The sequence below is a fragment of the Balaenoptera musculus genome, chromosome 13, assembly GCF_009873245.2.
Source record: "Balaenoptera musculus isolate JJ_BM4_2016_0621 chromosome 13, mBalMus1.pri.v3, whole genome shotgun sequence".
Classification (NCBI taxonomy): Eukaryota; Metazoa; Chordata; class Mammalia; order Artiodactyla; family Balaenopteridae; genus Balaenoptera; species Balaenoptera musculus.
Genome location: NC_045797.1, coordinates 27,041,747 through 27,060,454, shown reverse-complemented (window position 1 = coordinate 27,060,454; position 18,708 = coordinate 27,041,747). Strand labels below are relative to the sequence as shown.

The 18,708-nt window shown below is 37.1% G+C and overlaps 2 protein-coding genes and 1 pseudogene across 2 annotated transcripts in view; 1 reads left to right on the top strand and 2 right to left on the bottom strand.

The window, feature by feature from the left end:
• ALMS1 (ALMS1 centrosome and basal body associated protein) overlaps positions 1-18,202 on the top strand; it is a 166,450-nt gene extending 148,248 nt beyond the window's left edge. The window contains exons 14-16 of the mRNA XM_036873812.1: positions 7,745-7,915; positions 15,868-16,005; positions 17,952-18,202. Coding sequence (XP_036729707.1) covers positions 7,745-7,915; positions 15,868-16,005; positions 17,952-18,202 — 560 coding nt within the window. The remainder of the gene's footprint in view (positions 1-7,744; positions 7,916-15,867; positions 16,006-17,951) is intronic.
• LOC118905708 lies at positions 673-2,691 on the bottom strand (annotated as a pseudogene).
• Positions 11,690-13,606, bottom strand: LOC118905709 (basic leucine zipper and W2 domain-containing protein 1-like). The gene is made up of 2 exons (XM_036872429.1): positions 13,007-13,606; positions 11,690-12,917 (listed from the first exon to the last, which is right to left on the bottom strand). Exons 1-2 carry the CDS (start codon positions 13,088-13,090, stop codon positions 11,994-11,996), a joined length of 1,008 nt encoding a protein of 335 aa, XP_036728324.1. The 5' UTR covers positions 13,091-13,606; the 3' UTR covers positions 11,690-11,993.
• Positions 18,203-18,708: the final 506 nt, after the last annotated feature.

The following is an 18,708-nucleotide window of genomic DNA, read 5'->3' as shown; positions in this document are numbered from 1 at the left end:
TATTGTATAATTCCATGTATATGAAATGTCCAGAATGAGCAAATCCATATAGACAGAAAGTAGATTAGTGGATGCCAGGGGATGTTGGGGAGGGGAAAATAGGGAGTAACAGCTAACATATACAAGATTTCTTTGTGGGGGCGTGACAAAAATGTTCTGGAATTAGATAGCAATATTGGTTGTGAAAATACTAAGAACTAGTGAATTGTACACTTACTTTAATCGGTGAATTTTTTTTTTTGAATCTTGTAGAAGCTTTTATTTCAGTGATGAAAAGAATGCAGTAAATGGAAACTATGCTGGTTTACGTTAGGCATGCACCTCTACCTGAAACTGCTGTTAGTTTTTGACTGGCCTAAATCTTTATAACTTATTTTTTCATTTAGGCACATCTTTAAATTTTTTTGGACCCTGACATACAGGGTAAGTTAACTTCTTCCTTGTGGCAGTTTAGTATGAGAATTATGTTCGCTGGCTAGATTCCTTTAACTAAAGTCCTCTAGACTCTCAGGCTACCTGTACTAGCTCAAGACTGTACTTTATATATAGAAATTTAAGTGAATCACAGTATAAGGGAGGGAGATAATCTAGAAAGGTGAAATGTACTGTATGAATACCCCATACATTTTTTTTCCAGCACTGATAATCAAACACTAGATAAGGAGGCCCACAGTCAAGTACCAAATTACTCTTTCCCCCACTGCTGCCCTTTCTGAGAGACACAAAGATGTATATCGATCTCTCCAGAAATCTGAAAGGAATCCACACAAATAACAGATTATGACCTATGTGGTCCCACATATCAAATTATAGAGCAGTTCCACTATTAAAATTATAGGAAGCAGTTAATGGGACTATGAGGAAAGCATCATCCCACATACAGGAACATACACCTAGTAGAGTTTTCCATTCATCTGTCAATTGTTTTCCCAAGATTAGCATTAAAAAACACAACCCCAAACACATTTGACCCTCAAACCACCCCCACACACAAAAATTGGTCTTTGTTCATTCTCAGATGACAGGATGTCCCAAGAGTGACAAAGGTGGGAGCCGATCCCCCCACAGCCTTTTCTTCAACCATCCCATCAACTGCTCTTCATTTCTTGAACTACCTTCCTTTTCCAGAGAGGTAATACTCAGGTCAGTCAGAAAGGCTTTCTGAGAAGACTGGCTTGGATTTCTGGGTCTGTTCCAGTCGATTCTAGATGAATTGGCTTGTATCAATGAAGCGCTCAACGCAGTTCACAAAACAAGCCTCAGCCCGACTGTCCAACTTTGGCCCAGGCTTGTCCATGCACATTTCCCAACAAAGTTCCGTCATCTGGTGTGCACCAGCTGCTGGAAGCGCTGCTTCTGAGTCTCTACCTCCGTGAAATGCTGCAGCTGCGGGTCGACCAAGCCCAAACCCGCTGCAGAGGAAGACGAGGAGGACGCCATCCCAGCGCGGCCACACGTGCCGAGACAAACTCCGCACCAACTCACCGACCTTCACGTGTCTCCGCGGCAGAACCCTTAAATGGTGAATTTCATGTTTTGTCTCAATTTAGAAAAAAAGTGTGTGTGGGGGGGGTGGGCAGGAATGAACATATGAAGGAAAAGACTGCCTAAAACTGTAAAGATTTGGTAACAGATTTAAAATACATTTTGCAGGCAAGAAAGGGTGGAATTAACATGAAGGAAGTTAAATTAGTGATGAGGACAAATCTGAGAGTCTGCAAAATTACAGAGGAAAAAGAAGAAGAAAATGAAAATGCTGTGAAAGATGATGAGAGACATAAGAAACATAGCTAAGTAACCCAAACCAAGAATTATATCTGTAGCTGAGGAAGAAAGTAATATTCAAACACTTAATTGAATAAAACATCCTCCTCCTGAAAAGGGGAACACTGTATGCAGATTGAAAGTTGCCATAAAAATCCAGGGAAAAATCAGAGACTGAGACACATATCAGAAAAAGATTTTTGAGTCAAAATAAATAGAAGAAAATCCCATAAATATACAATTAAAAAAAAGTAAGAGAAGAAAATTTAGTCTGATATCAGGCTTATTTAAAATACTAAATGTAAAAATAATGGAACCAAATCTGTATTTATTGGGGAAATTATATAATTCAAGGATTTATGGACCCAGTGCATTTTCATTAAGCACTATGACAATGAAAAGACATTTTCACAAGTACACAGCAGCTAGAAAGTATATTCAACCTCTGTACCTTCTTGAAAAATTCACTTGAAGACTCACCCAGCTGAAGAGATGAATCAAAATGAAGAATTCATTACAGAGAAATGAAGCAATGCTGAAAGTGATCAGTGGTGAACTTTGAAGTCAGTTTGACACAACACTCATCTAAATAGCAAATTTCGTTACAAGGTGGAAAAAAAAATGCCAAAAGTTAATTTTGGAATGAAAGGCATGAAAAGAAAAAACAATTGTATTTTTTGTCTTTTTGACTAAAGAGCTGTCATTTTATTCATGACTTGGTGATCAGATAGGTTAAAGAAGTTTTCATAAAAAATAAATTTGACTTGATTAAAATTTAAAACTTGTGTGCACCAAAAAAAAAAAAAAACACCATCAACATAGTAAAAAGGTTGCACACAGAATTGGGAAAAACATTTGTAATTCATATATCTGATGAGAGATGACTATCCATAATATATGAAGAACTCTTACAGTTCAACAACAGCAAAAAGCAATCTAATTTTTAAATGAGTACAGAATCTGAAGAGACATTTCTCCAGGAAAGATACAGATGGCCAAAAAGAACGTGAAAAGATGTTTTACATCATTAGTCATGAAGGAAATGTAAATAAAAACTACAAAGAGATACCACTTCATACCCATTAGGATGGCTTTTATGAAATAAAAAAGAGCAAGGGTTGGCAGGGATATGGTGAAATTGGAACTCTTGTGTATTGCTGATGGGAATGTAAAATGGTATAGCCACCGTGGAAAACAGTGTAGTGGTTCCTCAAAAAATGAAGCATAGAATTACTATATGATCTAGCAATTCTTCTTCTAAGTATATACCCAAAAGAATCGAAAGCAGGGATTTGAACAGATTTTGAACACCCAGGTTCATAGCAGCATTATTAACAATAGCCAAAGGGTGAGAACAATCCAGATGTCTACCACCTGATGAATGGATCAATACAATGTGATACATACATACAATAGAATATTATTCAGCCTTAAAAAGGAGTGAATTTCTGACACATGCTACACTGTGGATGGACTTTGAAGGCATTGTGCTAAGTAATACAAGCCAGTCACAAAAGGGTTGGAGGAGGAGGAAAAGGGAGTTATTGTTTAATAGGTACAGAGTTTCCATTTGGGAAAATGAGTTAATTCTGGAGATGGATGGTGTGATGGTTGCCCAACAATGTGAATATACTTAATGCCTTCACTTGTATACTTAAAAATGTTTGAAATGGTAAATTTTATGTATATTTTACCACAATGGAAAAAAGCTACCAAAAAATAAAACTCGAAAAGAATTTTAAAACTAGATATCTGTCTTCCAAATTATTGTTGAGTATATAAAATAAGCAAAATAACATAGAACAAGAACAGGAAACAAGAGGGGCTTCCGTGGTGGCGCAGTGGTTAAGAATCTGCCTGCCGTCGCAGGGGACATGGGTTCAAGCCCTGGTCCAGGAAGATCCCACATGCCGTGGAGCAGCTAAGTCCATGCACCACAACTACGGAGCCCGCATGCCACGACTACTGAAGCCCGCGAGCCTAGAGCCCATGCTCCGCAACGAGAAGCCACTGCAATGAGAAGCCCGCGCACCACAAGGAAGAGTAGCTGCGGCTTGCCGCAACTAGAGAAAGCCCACACATAGCAACGAAGACCCAACGCAGCCAAAAAAAAAAAACCAAACAGGGCTTCCCTGGTGGCGCAGTGGTTGAGAATCTGCCTGCCAATGCAGAGAATACGGGTTCGAGCCCTGGTCTGGGAAGATCCCACATGCCGCGGAGCAACTGGGCCCGTGAGCCACAATTACTGAGCCTGCGCGTCTGGAGCCTGTGCTCCGCAACAAGAGAGGCCGCGATAATGAGGGGCCCGCGCACCGCGATGAAGAGTGGCCCCCACTTGCCACAACTGGAGAAAGCCCTCACACAGAAACGAAGACCCAACACAGCCATAAAAATAAATAAATAAATAAACCCAAAGTTAAAAAAAAAAAAATTAAAAAAAAAAAAACCAAACAAACAGGAAACAAGAAACTTTAAGATAGCATAAATAAGTCAGATGAATAGATTACGATGAAATGTCTTTAACTATGATAAGTAATTTTGGCGTACATTGGCATTGTGTCATACATGCATTTAAACAAGTTCAATTACATGTATTTAACAAAAAGAGAAGAGGAGAATGAACCTTAAGAGTACAAGTGTGTTGTACCCTCCACACTCTTATCAGCATATTAGCATGAGAGAGTTTGAAATGAGAGGTGGGAAACCTCAGTTCTCGAAGTTCAGTGTCCTCATTTGACTTTTATAGTTTAAGCATCTTTTAACTTGCTTCCCTGAGTATGATTCTAGAGTTTAAGTGTTTTTAGTACAATGTGGTCTCTAAACACAAGTCAGGTACTTCATCAGGTGCTTAGATGCAGGCACAGTGATCTGTTACAAGCCAGGGGGAAAAAGTGGACTCTGATGGATTTATTGAGCAGGCAGGATATCAATTTCAACCTTCAAGGATGATTTTGACCCTGCATGTTTTTTCACTTTTTATGCTGACTTTAAATTCCATTTAAACAAAATATATCTCTATTTGGGTGGGAAAAAAAGATATTGAAACTATATACATTTTGATCCCACTATATATTCATTTAGAAGGATCTATAACCAAAGTATGCTCGAGTTTTTTGGTTTGTTTTCTGCTTAGTTTTCTGAACTTTCTGCAATGACCTGGTTATTTTTTTTTTAAGGTCACAGAAACTTTCAGCTTATGTTCATTTTTTCTTCAACCAAAAAAGTATTAAAGTTCTTACTGTGTTTCTGGCAGATACTATGCTAGGTGCTACATTTATACGGCTGTGCAAAATAAAATAAACATGCCCCCTATGATCATGTTCAAGTGGGGAGACACATATTAACAAATAGATACAAATAAGTACATAATTACAAATGACGAGTTAGGAAAATAAAGAAGAGTTTTAAGAGAGTAAAAGAATCCAGTTTAGCTTTAGGAGCCCATGAAGGCCTTTCCAAAGAAGAAACTTCTGAGCTGAGATCTAGAGGATATAGGTAAGTTAGGCAGGCAGAGAGTGGGGAGTGAGAGTGTGCTGGCGGAAGGGAACAGAATGGGAGGAGCTCCAGAAACAGGAAAGTTGGATGCATTTGCCAAGTGAGAAGAAGGCAGTGTGGGTAGAGCAGAGCTGTGGCTAGATACGGTTAAAGATAGATAGGCTCAAGATCATCCAGGGTTGTGTAAACCATATTAAGGCACTTGAACTTTCTTCTAGTAGGCAGCTGTGGTTTGATTTACATTTGTACATTTTTTTCAGGCTGCTATATGGAGAATAGCTTGTGGATGGAAAAGCAGGGAGCCCAGGTGAAGGAAGGGAGGGTCAAGAAGTGGAAGTGAGGATACCAGTTAGCTGAAGGCTGTTGCAGTAATTAGTGTCAGAGATGGTAGCACCTAGGATTAGAGTGATGATGACAGAGATGGAGAGAAGTGGACACATTCAACTTATTTTTAGGAAATAGTTCTTCCTGGACTTGGTAATAGAATATGGAGAGTGAGGGAGAAGGAGGTGAAAAAAAAACAATTTCTAGTTTTCTAGAATAAGTAACTGGGTAAATAAAGGTGCCATTTACTGAGATGGAGAAACCTGAGGAAGAAGCAGATTTGGAGAAGATGGTCAAAATATCTACTTTGGACATGTTAAAAATGAGATTTCTGTTCCACATCCATGTGGAGATGTTAAAGCTGCAGTTGAATGTAAACAAAGTCAGTTTACAGTTAAGTTTTATGCAAGGGCACTATCGAGAAGGTGGCTCTGTTCACGTCATAAACATATGCCATTTTTTATGAAAACACCCAGGTGTGAAGATTCCAAATCTCCTGTTAGCGTTCTGGAGCAATAACGTTAACTCTCTTCCTGCCCGAAACGTAAATCTGCACACGTTCTGCAGCTGTGCACAGATGCAGGAAAATAAGTACACATACATTCAATGGCATAGACACATATGTGTGGCTACACTCTCTTTCAACTGCCTCTCAGCTCCAAGGAGGTTGATTCTCTTGTACATCCATGCACTGCTCTCAGGAACTTAATTATTCTTCCTTGCCTAACTCTGAACCTGACATAATCACCTCTCTTGGAGGATAAAGGGAGGTGGTGAAGAGACCCTCACGTATAGTTGTTTGTGTTGTATCATAATATATAAAACAAATTTTTTTTTTTATGAGGAAGGGACATCGTTTTCTAATTTTTCCTCCAAATGCTTTAGAGGCTAGCTGTGTCCTGAATGCTAGAATCTGAAGCTCAGAAAACAGGTTCCAGCTAGAGATATCTATTTGTTGGTCATCCACATATAGTGTTCCATACATTGATGATCAATGAGTTCATCCAGGAAGAGAAGAGAACCCAGTTCTGAAACCTTGAGGAACTCCAGCATTGAGAGATTTGGTAGAAGAAAGGACACTAAGGATCTACCAGAGAGGTAGGGAGCAAATGAAAGAACGTGATGCCACGGAAGCAAAGAAAAGCTCAGTGTACATATGACCCAGAAGGCTTAATAGGATCCTTGCAATCTGTCCTGAAATAGAACTCATGACTTATTTATACTTATACTGTACAAATGAACTGATACTTACCCAGCTTTTATTGCCATACACATTTTAGGTGCTTAGAAAATGCATGAAGTATGGAGTACCAGTTAAGAAAGAAAAGCATCTTTTCAGAAGATAATTCTATAGTTACTATAAACTTTTGTTTGTCCAGAGATATTCTTTTGCCTCTTATATGTGACATGGATAAACTTCTCTTATCAGTTCCTATATTAGTGGATTTAAGAATATTGAAATATATTTTACAGAAAATAAAGTTACTTTCAAATCTTGTATTACTTTATGACATAAAATTTTCCTTACAATGTTTTGTCTTTTGTATTATTGTCAGATTAAGCTTCCTACAATGTAACTGATTGCAGTTCCCTTTATTAAAAAATCCTTAATGATGTTGCATTTCATGTACAGTAAAATTTACACTCTTTACCCCTTTAGCTTGGGATTCCATGCCCTGCTGAATTTTGTCCCAAACAATTACTTTTTAATATCTCCTACCACTCTCTTTAATGTAGTACATAATACAGTCTGACCACAGAAGTGTCTGATTGTTTTGCTTAATCTGTTTTCCTGCTTCCTGGTCTTTGCTAATGCTGTAACCTCTACATAGAATGCCTTTGTTTCTTCCTCTCCATATTTCAAAAAGCCTACTTACTTTCCAAGGTACAAACTATTTTCTCCTCCTCTGAAAACGTTCCTGAGCTGGAAATTGTCTCCCTTCTAATTTATATGTCTCCTCTTATGTCACTTGCTTCTCCAGTATATTGTTGCAATATTGTACATTTCTGACAGCTTCAGTTTGACTCATGTCTCCTTCTGATTACCCTGTAACACTCCCATGGTAGTGCCTTTTTTATAGAAGTGGTTTAAGAGGTAAATTTTTTGTCTTTCTTCAATCTGTACTTGTGTTAACTGTACTACTTTTCCATTTTTCTGTAGGATCCAATGATGCCATTGCTCCAGATTTCCCGGCTCAGGTGCTAGGCACAAGGGATGAGGACATGGCAGACACTGTTAACATTAAACATAAAGAGGGGATCTACAGTAAGAGGGTGGTAACTAAGGCATCCTTGTCAATGGGGAAAAAACCCTTTCAGAAAGATAATGCAGGTGACTGGATTGGCTTTGTGTATTCTGTGGCCTTTTTTTTTCCTGTTCATCTTAAATGAGAGTATTGTCCAGGCTTTCTTTTTTTTCTGCTTTGTTAATGCAAACTTTTCTCCTAGCTGTTTTATTGGATATGTGCAAGAAGGAAAATATAAAATCTTTTTAAATGCTTTAGATTTTTGAAAACTGTAGACTTTATTTTCACTATGGGAAATATATTGCAACTTTTGAAATGAAATAATATCCATTTAAGTATGTTTTAAAGACTAAAATTCATAGAAAATCTGGATTAAAATGCCTCATTAATTTATCTGTCAGATGGTACAAACTAATATCTCATAGGTTGGATTCTGCAGTACACTGTATGGCTCACATGGTGTTTTAAATTTTTAAAACTTTTGCTGCCAACATCTTAAATTAAGATTTTGGGCTTCCCTTGAGAAGTCAGAATATGTAGTTGCACTCAACTTGTATTCCTCCATGGCAGTTATCGTTGACCCTGAGGCATGGTTGTCCTCTGCAGAGAGGACATACATTCTCCTGTTTGCTTCAGTCCCCACGAGTCTCAGACTCAATCCACTTCATACATCTACCTTGTCAGTCTGGTGACTGTGGGTATTTGAGTTTTCATCCTTGCCCCTAGATATAGGCCCCACTGTTTTATAAAAGCTTTTAATCTTTACGAGTCTGCATGATTTGTTTTTCCCTTTGCATCCCTGACATTGTGCTTCTTTAACTGATGCACAGTAGTATTTATTAAATGAAAATTCCAGGAGCCACTGAAAATTCTACATGTATACTTGCGTGTGTTGCTTTGTTGCATTTACAGTTTTTTATTCCTGCGCATAGCTATTAGCCAAATAGGACCTACTGATCCCGGGGCAGTATTCAAACATAGGCTGGCTCTATGTTCCAGTTTTGGCATAGTGTTAATGACTTCATGTGATGTTGTTAATGCTTTTATGAGGAAACCGAATGAAAGGCTGCTTGCTAAAGTGCACACATTTATTCTTCCAGATAACTTTTTGTTGCACTGAAAAGCATTTTGAAGTCTTTTGAAATAAGATAAAAGAAGCACACCTGCCAGTTAACATGGAGGCTGCCAAGTAAATAGAAAGGCAAATATTTTTGCAAAGTATAGTTCATAAATAAAAACTCTCATATACTAGTGGCAATTTGGTACATATAGATAACCCTGTGATCCCACTGTCAGACAATTGAGAAGGAGGTGGATATGGAAAAATTGACAGGGAACAAAGTGATAGACTAAGGGAACTCCATCAGAAGTCTGCACAATGAACTTACCAAATATAACTCACCTCTAGTTTGCATTTGGTAAGGATGATGTGTGTGAAATAAAGTTGGGCTTTGTTAACTGAGGGACCCCTATAACCTCCCACTTGTTATGGGGGTCTACTGCTACTATTATTGTTGGTCTATTTCCAGACTTTGCATCCTAAGGAAAAGTCCTCCTATTTCACCGTCAGAGAAGCCCAGCCTCAGAGCCTCTCACTTTAAAGGATTAAGAAGAATAGGGGGAAGATACCTGCTGGGGAAAATTGAATAGTGACTTTTGTATAATAGCTAAGTGAGCCCATTAAATATATCAGAAGTAACAATCTCAGTAGAAGGATTGGAATATAAAAGTGAGAAAATCTGTTAAGAAACAGAACATAAAAAGAAGGGAAAAGAAAAAAAATTCAAGATTGGCCCCAAAGGGTCAACATCAAAAAACAGGTGTTCCATAGAGATAATAGAGAAGATAGAAAAGAAGGACTCAAAGGACTAATATAGGAATAAATTCCAAAACTGAAGGATATGAATTTCCATGTTAATAGGAACTGTCATGTACGTAAAAATCCACACAAAGGCACATGACCTTGAAATTTTGAAACACTGGCAAGGAAAGAGATTCTGAAAGCTTCCAGGAAGAAAACAGGTACCATATAAAGAAATGCAAATTAGACTGACATTAAGCTTTTCAAAAATAATACATGGAACTAGAAACCAAAGGAGTAATGCCTTGAAATTCTGAGGGAAAATTATTTCACTAAATAAAACGAAGGAGTAGATTTAATATTTGTTAAAGGAAAACATGGGATGGAGGAAATGGGGCCAACGTAGGAGAGAGGGGAAAGGAATTGCCATTGCAGTGGTGGTACAGAAGATCTAGAACAAGTTCAGATTGAGGACTGCAAGAAAAAGGTCAAGTTGATAGAATACCTTATGTAGTTGACTGTATTTAGAAGAGATTTTCAATTCTCTTTACATTTATGAGGATGATGTAGGGATTGGTATATAGAAACATAGCACATGCAAAAATAGGCAATTATTAACTCCTCAGTAAAAGCAAAACTTTGTAAAAGAAAATAAATGTGATTACAGTATACTAGTTGGTTTAACTGTGAATAATAGAAACATAACACAATCACTGAATATTGATTTAATCATCATGACTACTATTTATATAATGTATAAACAATGAACATTAATATAGGGCTAAAACTTTTCAGAAGATAGATTGAGGGAATATGGGTGTGACAGGAAAGTTCTATAAAAGGTAAATCCATATTGATCATAGAAGGAAATCAAAAAATAATTTCTGGAACTAAAAAGGATACTGCAATGTAAAGCATGTTATTTGCAAACAAGGATAGTGATACTAGAAGAAATGGCTAAATAAATTGGTGGTATTTGAAAACTGTTGATTTCTGTTACAAGTTTACTGGAACTGTTTGACTTTCAAAACCATTTGTATATGTTATTTTGATTAGATTATAGTTTATTTTGCCTTCCCTCCGAAAACATGGAAGAGATGGAAAATGATATATTTGGCAAATACTAACTAAAATAAAGCTAATGAGCAATGTTAATATTGACAAAATAAAATTCCAGGCCAAAAAATATTAACATATATTATGAGTTTACGACGTAAGAACAAAAGGCTCAAATATACCAATGAGATAAATTTTGACTTTATTTTCTTTTACTCAAACTTCTATGCAGGAAAAATGACAGGAAAATATAGGTAAACCCAACAGTACATATCTATCAGAAACTGAGAGACCAGGAAAGAAAATTAAAGTAGACAAGATTTAAAAATGGAATTTAAAATTTGACTTACTATAGAGAACTTCTCATGTTTTAAAAAACACACGGAACACTTGGAAAAATTGATGAAGCTGTTGGTTTTGAAGAATTGATGTTCAAACAGAACAGTTTCTTTGACTACAGTGTAGCTAAATTAGAACTCAACAATAAAAACATGGAATAACAAACTGAAACAAAAATCTGTTTTATGGGTTAAGTAGTAATCCCCCCAAAATTCATGTCCACAGGAAACTTCAGAATGTGATGTTATTTGGAAATAGGGTCTTTGCAGATGTCACTAGTTAAAGATCTCTAGGTTATATCATCCTGGATGTAGGGTGGGCCTTAAATCCAATGATTAGTGTACTTATAAAAAGAGGAGGGCTTCCCTGCTGGCGCGGTGGTTGAGAATCTGCCTGCCAATGCAGGGGACACGGGTTCAAGTCTTGGTCTGGGAAGATCCCACATGCCGCGGAGCAACTGGGCCCGTGAGCCACAACTACTGAGCCTGCGCGTCTGGAGCTTGTGCTCCGCAACAAGAGAGGCCGCGACAGTGAGAGGCCCGCGCACCGCGATGAAGAGTGGCCCCCACTCACCGCAACTAGAGAAAGCCCTCGCACAGAAATGAAGACCCAACACAGCCAAAAATAAATAAATAAATTAATTAATTAAAAAAAAAAAAGAAGAGGAGGCCATGTGAAGACAGCAGAGATTGGAGTTATGCTGTCCAAAGCCAGGGAGCACTAGGGTTCACTAGAAGCTGGAAGAGACAAAGAAGGATTCTCCCAGATAGACTAGTTCTAAAACATGGTTTTAGAAACTAAATCCAACATTTCCAGTAACCATAGAAACAGTTAAAATGAACTTTGCCATGAAAGCCCTTATATCATGCTTGATATAGGGAGGTAGGAAGATGTAAGAACCAGGACACATGAGACATGACATTTTATCTACAACTCCTGTTTGCTTTACTGAGGATGTAGTTTCAAATTCAGGCACCCTCTTCAGCTTCAGACTCAGATTCTTCTTCAGCATTTTTGAGCCACTCTCCAGACTTTTTCATTTGTTCAAGGAAGACACGTTTCCCCTTGGCAGCATGTGCATCTTTATACCACTTCAGAATGGGTTCTTCACTCAGAACTTCAGCTTTATACAAAAGCACCACTATTTTCTGGAAGGCTTTCATGAAATGAATGTCGTCATAGCAATACTCCTGAATCTTCAGTGACGGAGTCAGCTCAGACTGACCTTGAGTCGTAAAGGCAGCACGGAGAGGGCTGTATTGCTTCAAGCGCTTGATGGCTTGCTCTGCTGCAAGCTCCTCTATTTTGTTCCGTTCCACGGTGCTCATTACACTGGACCATACTATTCCGATGACAACTGGTTCTGGGATGTTGTTTTTTTTCATCTCCTCCTTGACATACAAAATTTTATCCTTAAATGGATCACCACGGGACATCTGTTCTCGAAGTTCTTTCTGGAGTTCCTTACGAGCTCCTATGGTTTGCTGATTCCAAACATACTCTGAAAGCTCTTTCAAGCCTGCCTCAGTAAAATACTTTGTGAAGTGTTCAATGCTTTGTTTATTGGCAGGAAAAAGTTCCATCAGTCTGTTATCCATGCTCACTTTCCGAAGACTTGGAGCTACTGCATTGATATCTTTTTCATTTATCCATGATTTAAAGAGCTTTACAGCAAAAGCTGCTGAAACCCCTTCTTTAACCAAATTCTCATTATAAAGGCTATTAAGAATGGATGCATTAAGTGTTCCATTAGCCAGAAGAACACTGGTCAACATAGCCAGCTTGTTCCTCTCCGACTCTGAAAAACCCTTTAAGAACAGCAGCAGCTTTTTAACTTCATCTTCAAAACCTTTCTCCAGGTATTTGTAGCACCTGATTAACTTGTTAAAAACCTGAGCAAATGCTTACATCGTCTCTAGGTCTTCTTGTGCTGCGAACACACAGACATCTGTACGCATCATGTCATCTGCCAGTGTACCACCTGGGGCCAGCATTCCACCGGCCACCAGAATGTCAAAGAGTGTTTCTGCATATCGGCAGTAATCAAGTTTTGCTCCAGAAGCATCAAGAAACTTTGCTACTGCTTCCAAATCAGTACCAGTTTCAGTTAAGCCTTGAATAATGCAGTCTTGAAACTGAGTAGAGTCAAACCTCTTTTTCATCTCTTTTTCTGGTTTTAAAACCCTGGCCTGATAGCGTTGCCTTTTGCTGCTTTTGATTATTCATAAAAGACACCCGAATTTAAGGCGAAGAGAAAAGAGCCAGAAATCCCGGAGGTGGCGGCAACTGCGGTGGTGGTGTCTCCTCTGCCACATGAATGTTCTTTACAGCAGTTTTCGTAATAGCTCCAAACTGGCAATTACCCAGATGCCATTATTTTTATATTTATTATGCCATTATTTTTCCAGTAGTATGAGTGAATTGTAGCATATTAACACTGTTGAATAGTAACCAGTAAATGAGACTGAGTAAAAGACAAATATATGTTTTTAACACTTAACGAATCTTACAAATATAATGTAAGAGAAGAAAGCAAGACATAAAGGCTATGTGCTATATTATTCCATTTATATAAAGTTCAGAAATATAAGTAATTTGTTGCATTTAAAATGGGGTGTTATGCTCAGCCTGGGGGAGATTGAAAGAATGAAGGGAGAGCATGTAGGGTTCTAGGCAGATTTTTTTTTTTTTCCTGGTACCTGTTCACTTTTTACCAATTCACTGAGTTCTCTGTGCATTTTTTGATACATGTCTTCCGATACATAATGCAAAAGATTTTTTTTAAGATACTTTTTTGAAAAACAACAAAAAATAAGTACTTAGAAATGAATCTAACAAAGGACATGTAAAACTAATGTAGAGAAAATGATAAAGCTTCATTGAAATATATTAAGGAAGACTTAAATAAATTCAATGAATCGCTACTCAAAATTCCAGTAGAATTTTTCATGGAACTTGACAGGGTGATTCCAAAATTTTTTGGAAAATCAAAAAGTATATTTAAAGAATAAGGTAAGGGAACTTGCCATACCGGACGTCAAAAGACTTATATGTGTGTGTGTGTGTGTGTGTGTGTGTGTTTATGTATATACATACATAAAATTTATATATAATTTATATATATATATAAAATATATATATTTAAGACCTCACTTGGAAAGGAATAAACAAAGAAAAGTGGAACAACATGTTGACCCAGAAACACACCCATGAATGTGGAAACTAATATATGACACAGATGACATAAGAATCCTGGAGAAAGGATGAACTATTCAATAGTGTTTGGGCCATTGATTATATATGTAAGAAAAAATAAAATCAGATAGATCCCTGCTGTACACTAAACAAAAAAGTAGTCCAAATGATATTAAATGTAAAAAGGAAAACTTTAAGCTTTTAGAATTTAGATGACTATCCTTTGACCATGAAATAATGATTTCTTAAAGAAGACACACAGAGCACAGGCCATGAAGGAAAAAGAAAATAAGTGGCATTATTAAAATGAAAAATTTTGTGCACCGAAAGACATCATAAATAATTCAAAGACAAGACACAGACTGAGAGAAGATATTTGAAACTCATACAACCTACCAAGAAATTTTATAGTAATGTTCATTGTAATGCTTTTCAATATTAAAAAATTAGAAATAGCCTAAAGTTTATCAACAGGTGAAAATTGATATATTAATTCCATAGAATTCTACATAACACTGAGAATGAGTTAATTAGAGTCACTAAGAGTAAATCCCCCAATCGTAATACTGAGTGTAAAAGGCAAGTTACTTAAAGGTACACAGAGTATTATACCCTTTATATAAAGTTTAAAGACATGCAAAACAATCCAGTACCTTGTTGACTAATACATGCAGCACTGTATAGTAAAAAGTTCAAGAACATCCTTGAGATTGACGAACTCTAAATTGAGCTTAAGGTTGCTACTGAAAAGAGAGAATGGTATCATTGAGGCTTTACACAGGGTATCATTATCATTATATCTGTAATGTTTTATCTTATTTCTTAAGCTCTATAGTAGGCACATTGGTGTTCATTATGTTGTTTTTAGTAATCTCTATTGCCTTTCTGACTGCTCTGTTGAAAAATATTCATGCTTGGAGATAGGAAGTGAATCTCTTGTCAATCCATTGTAAAAAACATAACCATATTAACTGCTTGATAACTGTATCCTAGTTGTTGTATTGGTGATTTTTAATTTATTTACCAACATTAGTATTTTGCACTTGAGTTTTCTCATACAATAAAAAAGAAAAGAGCTGATTTTAAAAGACCAATAAGGTAGATAAATCTCTAGCAAGTATGACCAAGAAAAACAGAAAGAAAATAGAAAGCATTAGACAAATTTAACCTCAGGAGATTTTAAAAAATTATATGAGTATAATATATAAAATCTAGATGATACAGATGCTTTTCTAGGATTCTACGAAATATCAAAATTTGCCCCCTAAGTGACAAAAATTTTGAATAGGCTTGTTCAGATGTACTTTACTACTTCGAAAGATACCTGATCTGGATTTTTTTTTTTTAACTGTTGCATCAAATCAGCAAAGAACAGATTTTGTTTAAAGTGATTGTACACAGAAGAATATGGAAAACTTTCCAAACCCCCCAAAACTGTCATATGTTATAAAGTCCTTAAAACTGTCACAGCTTTTACATGGTTGAGCCTAAGAGATTCTTTTTTTCCTAATATATAAAGAGGTTTTTGTTTTTGTTTTTGTTTGGGGTGGAGTGGGTGGATTGTTTTTGTTTGGGGTGGAGTGGGTGGATTACTTGCTTGTGTTATCTTTTCCTTCTCCCTGGGATCAAATGACATCATTATTCCAGATGCTCAAGTTCAAGTACTCATCACTGGGGATGAGGACCTCTCAGACAAAAACCAGAAAAAGGAGATCTACAGTAAAAGGGCAGTGACCGAGGCTGCTCGATCTGAAGAAAAAGGATCCTTGCAGAAAGACACTACAGGTAGTGGAACTGTAGAATTATCTGCCTATTGTTCTATTCTGGCCTTCTAAAATGAATATAAATAGAAAAGTATTATATATTCTTGCTCTCTTCAACCCTCCATCTTCTTCATATGTGAAATAGGATGTTAGCTGCAACTTTTGGTATACACTGGCAGGTAAAACTAACATTTTTAAAGCTCTTTGAGATATTTTTGGAGAACTTTGTGAATATTGTACACAAATTAATCTCATTGCCAGAAATTCACATAATGGACCTTTTTTAAAACTCTACTGATAAAAATATTTGTTGCCATGAGATGCTAATTCTCTAATAAAATTGTTTTACATAGGCCTTTGTTCTTCAGGAATTTAGCTTGTTTACTTCCTAACTACCTACCCAGTTAATTTACTTCGGTAGGACTGTGCTGATTAAAAATGCCTGTAAAAGTGTGTTTAGTTTAGGATAGTTTTGGCTCTGAGAGATGAAAACAAAAACAAAATGACATTGGCTTAAAGAAGACAGAAAAGAGTATCAGGGAACAAAGCTGTTTCTCTCCTGTTGCTTCAACATTTTAGCCTCCATTCTCATGCTGTAGTCATCAGACACGTATTCCAGCCAGCAGAAAGGGAAAAAAAGGAAAAAGAAAAAAGTGTATTTCTTCCTTTAAATACTTCTCAAAAGTTAAATGTACCATTCCCCTTCCATCCTATTGGCCAGACTTATTCACATGGTCACACCTACCTGTGTTGCCAGGGAGGCTGGGAAATAAAATCTCTATTATGGTATGCCCAGCTAAGTCAGGTTCTATTTTAGAGGAAAAGGAAAATGGATTTCGGAGGACAGCTGGTAGTCTGCCACAAGTATAAATAGAAACATATTTTGGAGTATAATTAGCCACTTCTCTTTTTTTGTGTATTGCTTCTTTTTCAGAAGTTATATTGTATTCTGGGCAATATTGTATTCGAAAATTTACCCACTTTTTTGCTGTTTTTAAACGAATGCTTCAGAAAAAGTTTTGATCATGTTAATCTCCTCATCAAAGTTTTCGTTGCCCTTGAAAATAAAAACTAGGACTTCGCTGGTGGTGCAATGGTTAAGAATCCTCCTGCCAATGCAGGGGACTCGGGTTCGAGCCCTCCTGTGCTCCACAACAAGAGAAGCCACCGCAATCAGAAGCCCGCGCACCACGATGAAGAGTAGCCCCGCTTGCTGCAACTAGAGAAAGCCCGCGCGCGGCAATGAGCACCCAATGCAACCAAATAAATAAATAAATAAATAAATTTATTTTTTAAAAAGTATATAAGCTAAACTTTTTTAGCCTAGTCTTTCAGAACAGTAGAATGGGCTCCCAAAGAACTTTTCAAATGCTAATTTTTCTCTCTTTTCCTTACAAATTCTATAATCTAATAAATTATATACTTGCACTGTTTCTTAGATGTTCAGTTGCTTTCCTGATTCCATTTTTTTCATATGTAGTCACCTTTGCCCAAAATGCTTTTCTCTTTCCATCTCAGTTTTTTTTGTTTTAAACATCTTTATTGGAGTATAATTGCTTTACAATGGTGTGTTAGTTTCTGCTTTATAACAAAGTAAATCAGCTATACATATACATATATCCACACATCTCCTCCCTCTTGCGTCTCCCTCCCACCCTCCCGATCCCACCCCTCTAGCTGGTCACACCACACTGAGCTGATCTCCCTGTGCTATGCGGCTGCTTCCCACTATCTATTTTACATTTGGTAGTATATGAGTCCATGCCACTCTCTCACTTCGTCCCAGCTTCCCCTTCCCCCTCCCCGTGTCCTCACGTCTGTTCTCTACATCTGTGTCTTTATTCCTGTCCTGCATCCATCTCACTGTTTATCCAGTGTAACTCTCTTCTCACACTAGTAGATGCTTGAGAGGTATTTTAAAATAATTTTTGTCAGCTTCCTGTCTGAATCGTGATTTCCCTCTCTTAGGTTCCAGTGCTGCTGCTGCTTCAGAGCAGTCAGCTCAACTACAAGACACGAAGATTGATAGTCTAGCAGACACTAAAGCCATTAAACAGAAAGGGGAGATCCACAGTAAGAGGACAGTTCCTAAGGAAGCCTGGCCCGAAGAGAAGAAATCCTTGCAAATAGATATTGCAGGTAATGGGGATTGGGGTAGGGGGTGTGAGAGAGAGAGAGCATGCACACGCAAACGCCTGTGTCTACGTGTTTCCACTTAATTCTGATGAGACTATAGTCTCACAATTTAAACAGAGTTCCATCTTTTTATTTTTTGCTTTCCTATGCATATCACTTCAGTGCTTCTTTGTCTGTGTGGATGTATGTATTTATTTGTAAGATAATTGTTACTTCTGGGAAAAGACACTGGCAATTTAGAAACAAAATTACAATTAAATACCCAAGGCTGATAGTATTAGAAGTGAAGTACCATGTCTCAACACTGAAACAGGGGAGGGAAAGCTTAAGGCATTCCAGATGACTGTGACAAAGACAGAAAGAATCTCAATACAAACTTTTAAAAAATTACAATAAAAAAGACCCAAGATCAAATCTATTTATGTTCACCCATGGCCCCCTTTTTCTAATAACATAAAAGAAAAGTGTATAGGACACAAGCCATTACTACCTAGCTGTCAAAGGAAAACTGGATATCCACATGCAGAAGAATTAATTTGGACCATTACCTTTTACCATATACAAAATTAACCCAAAATGGATCAAAGAT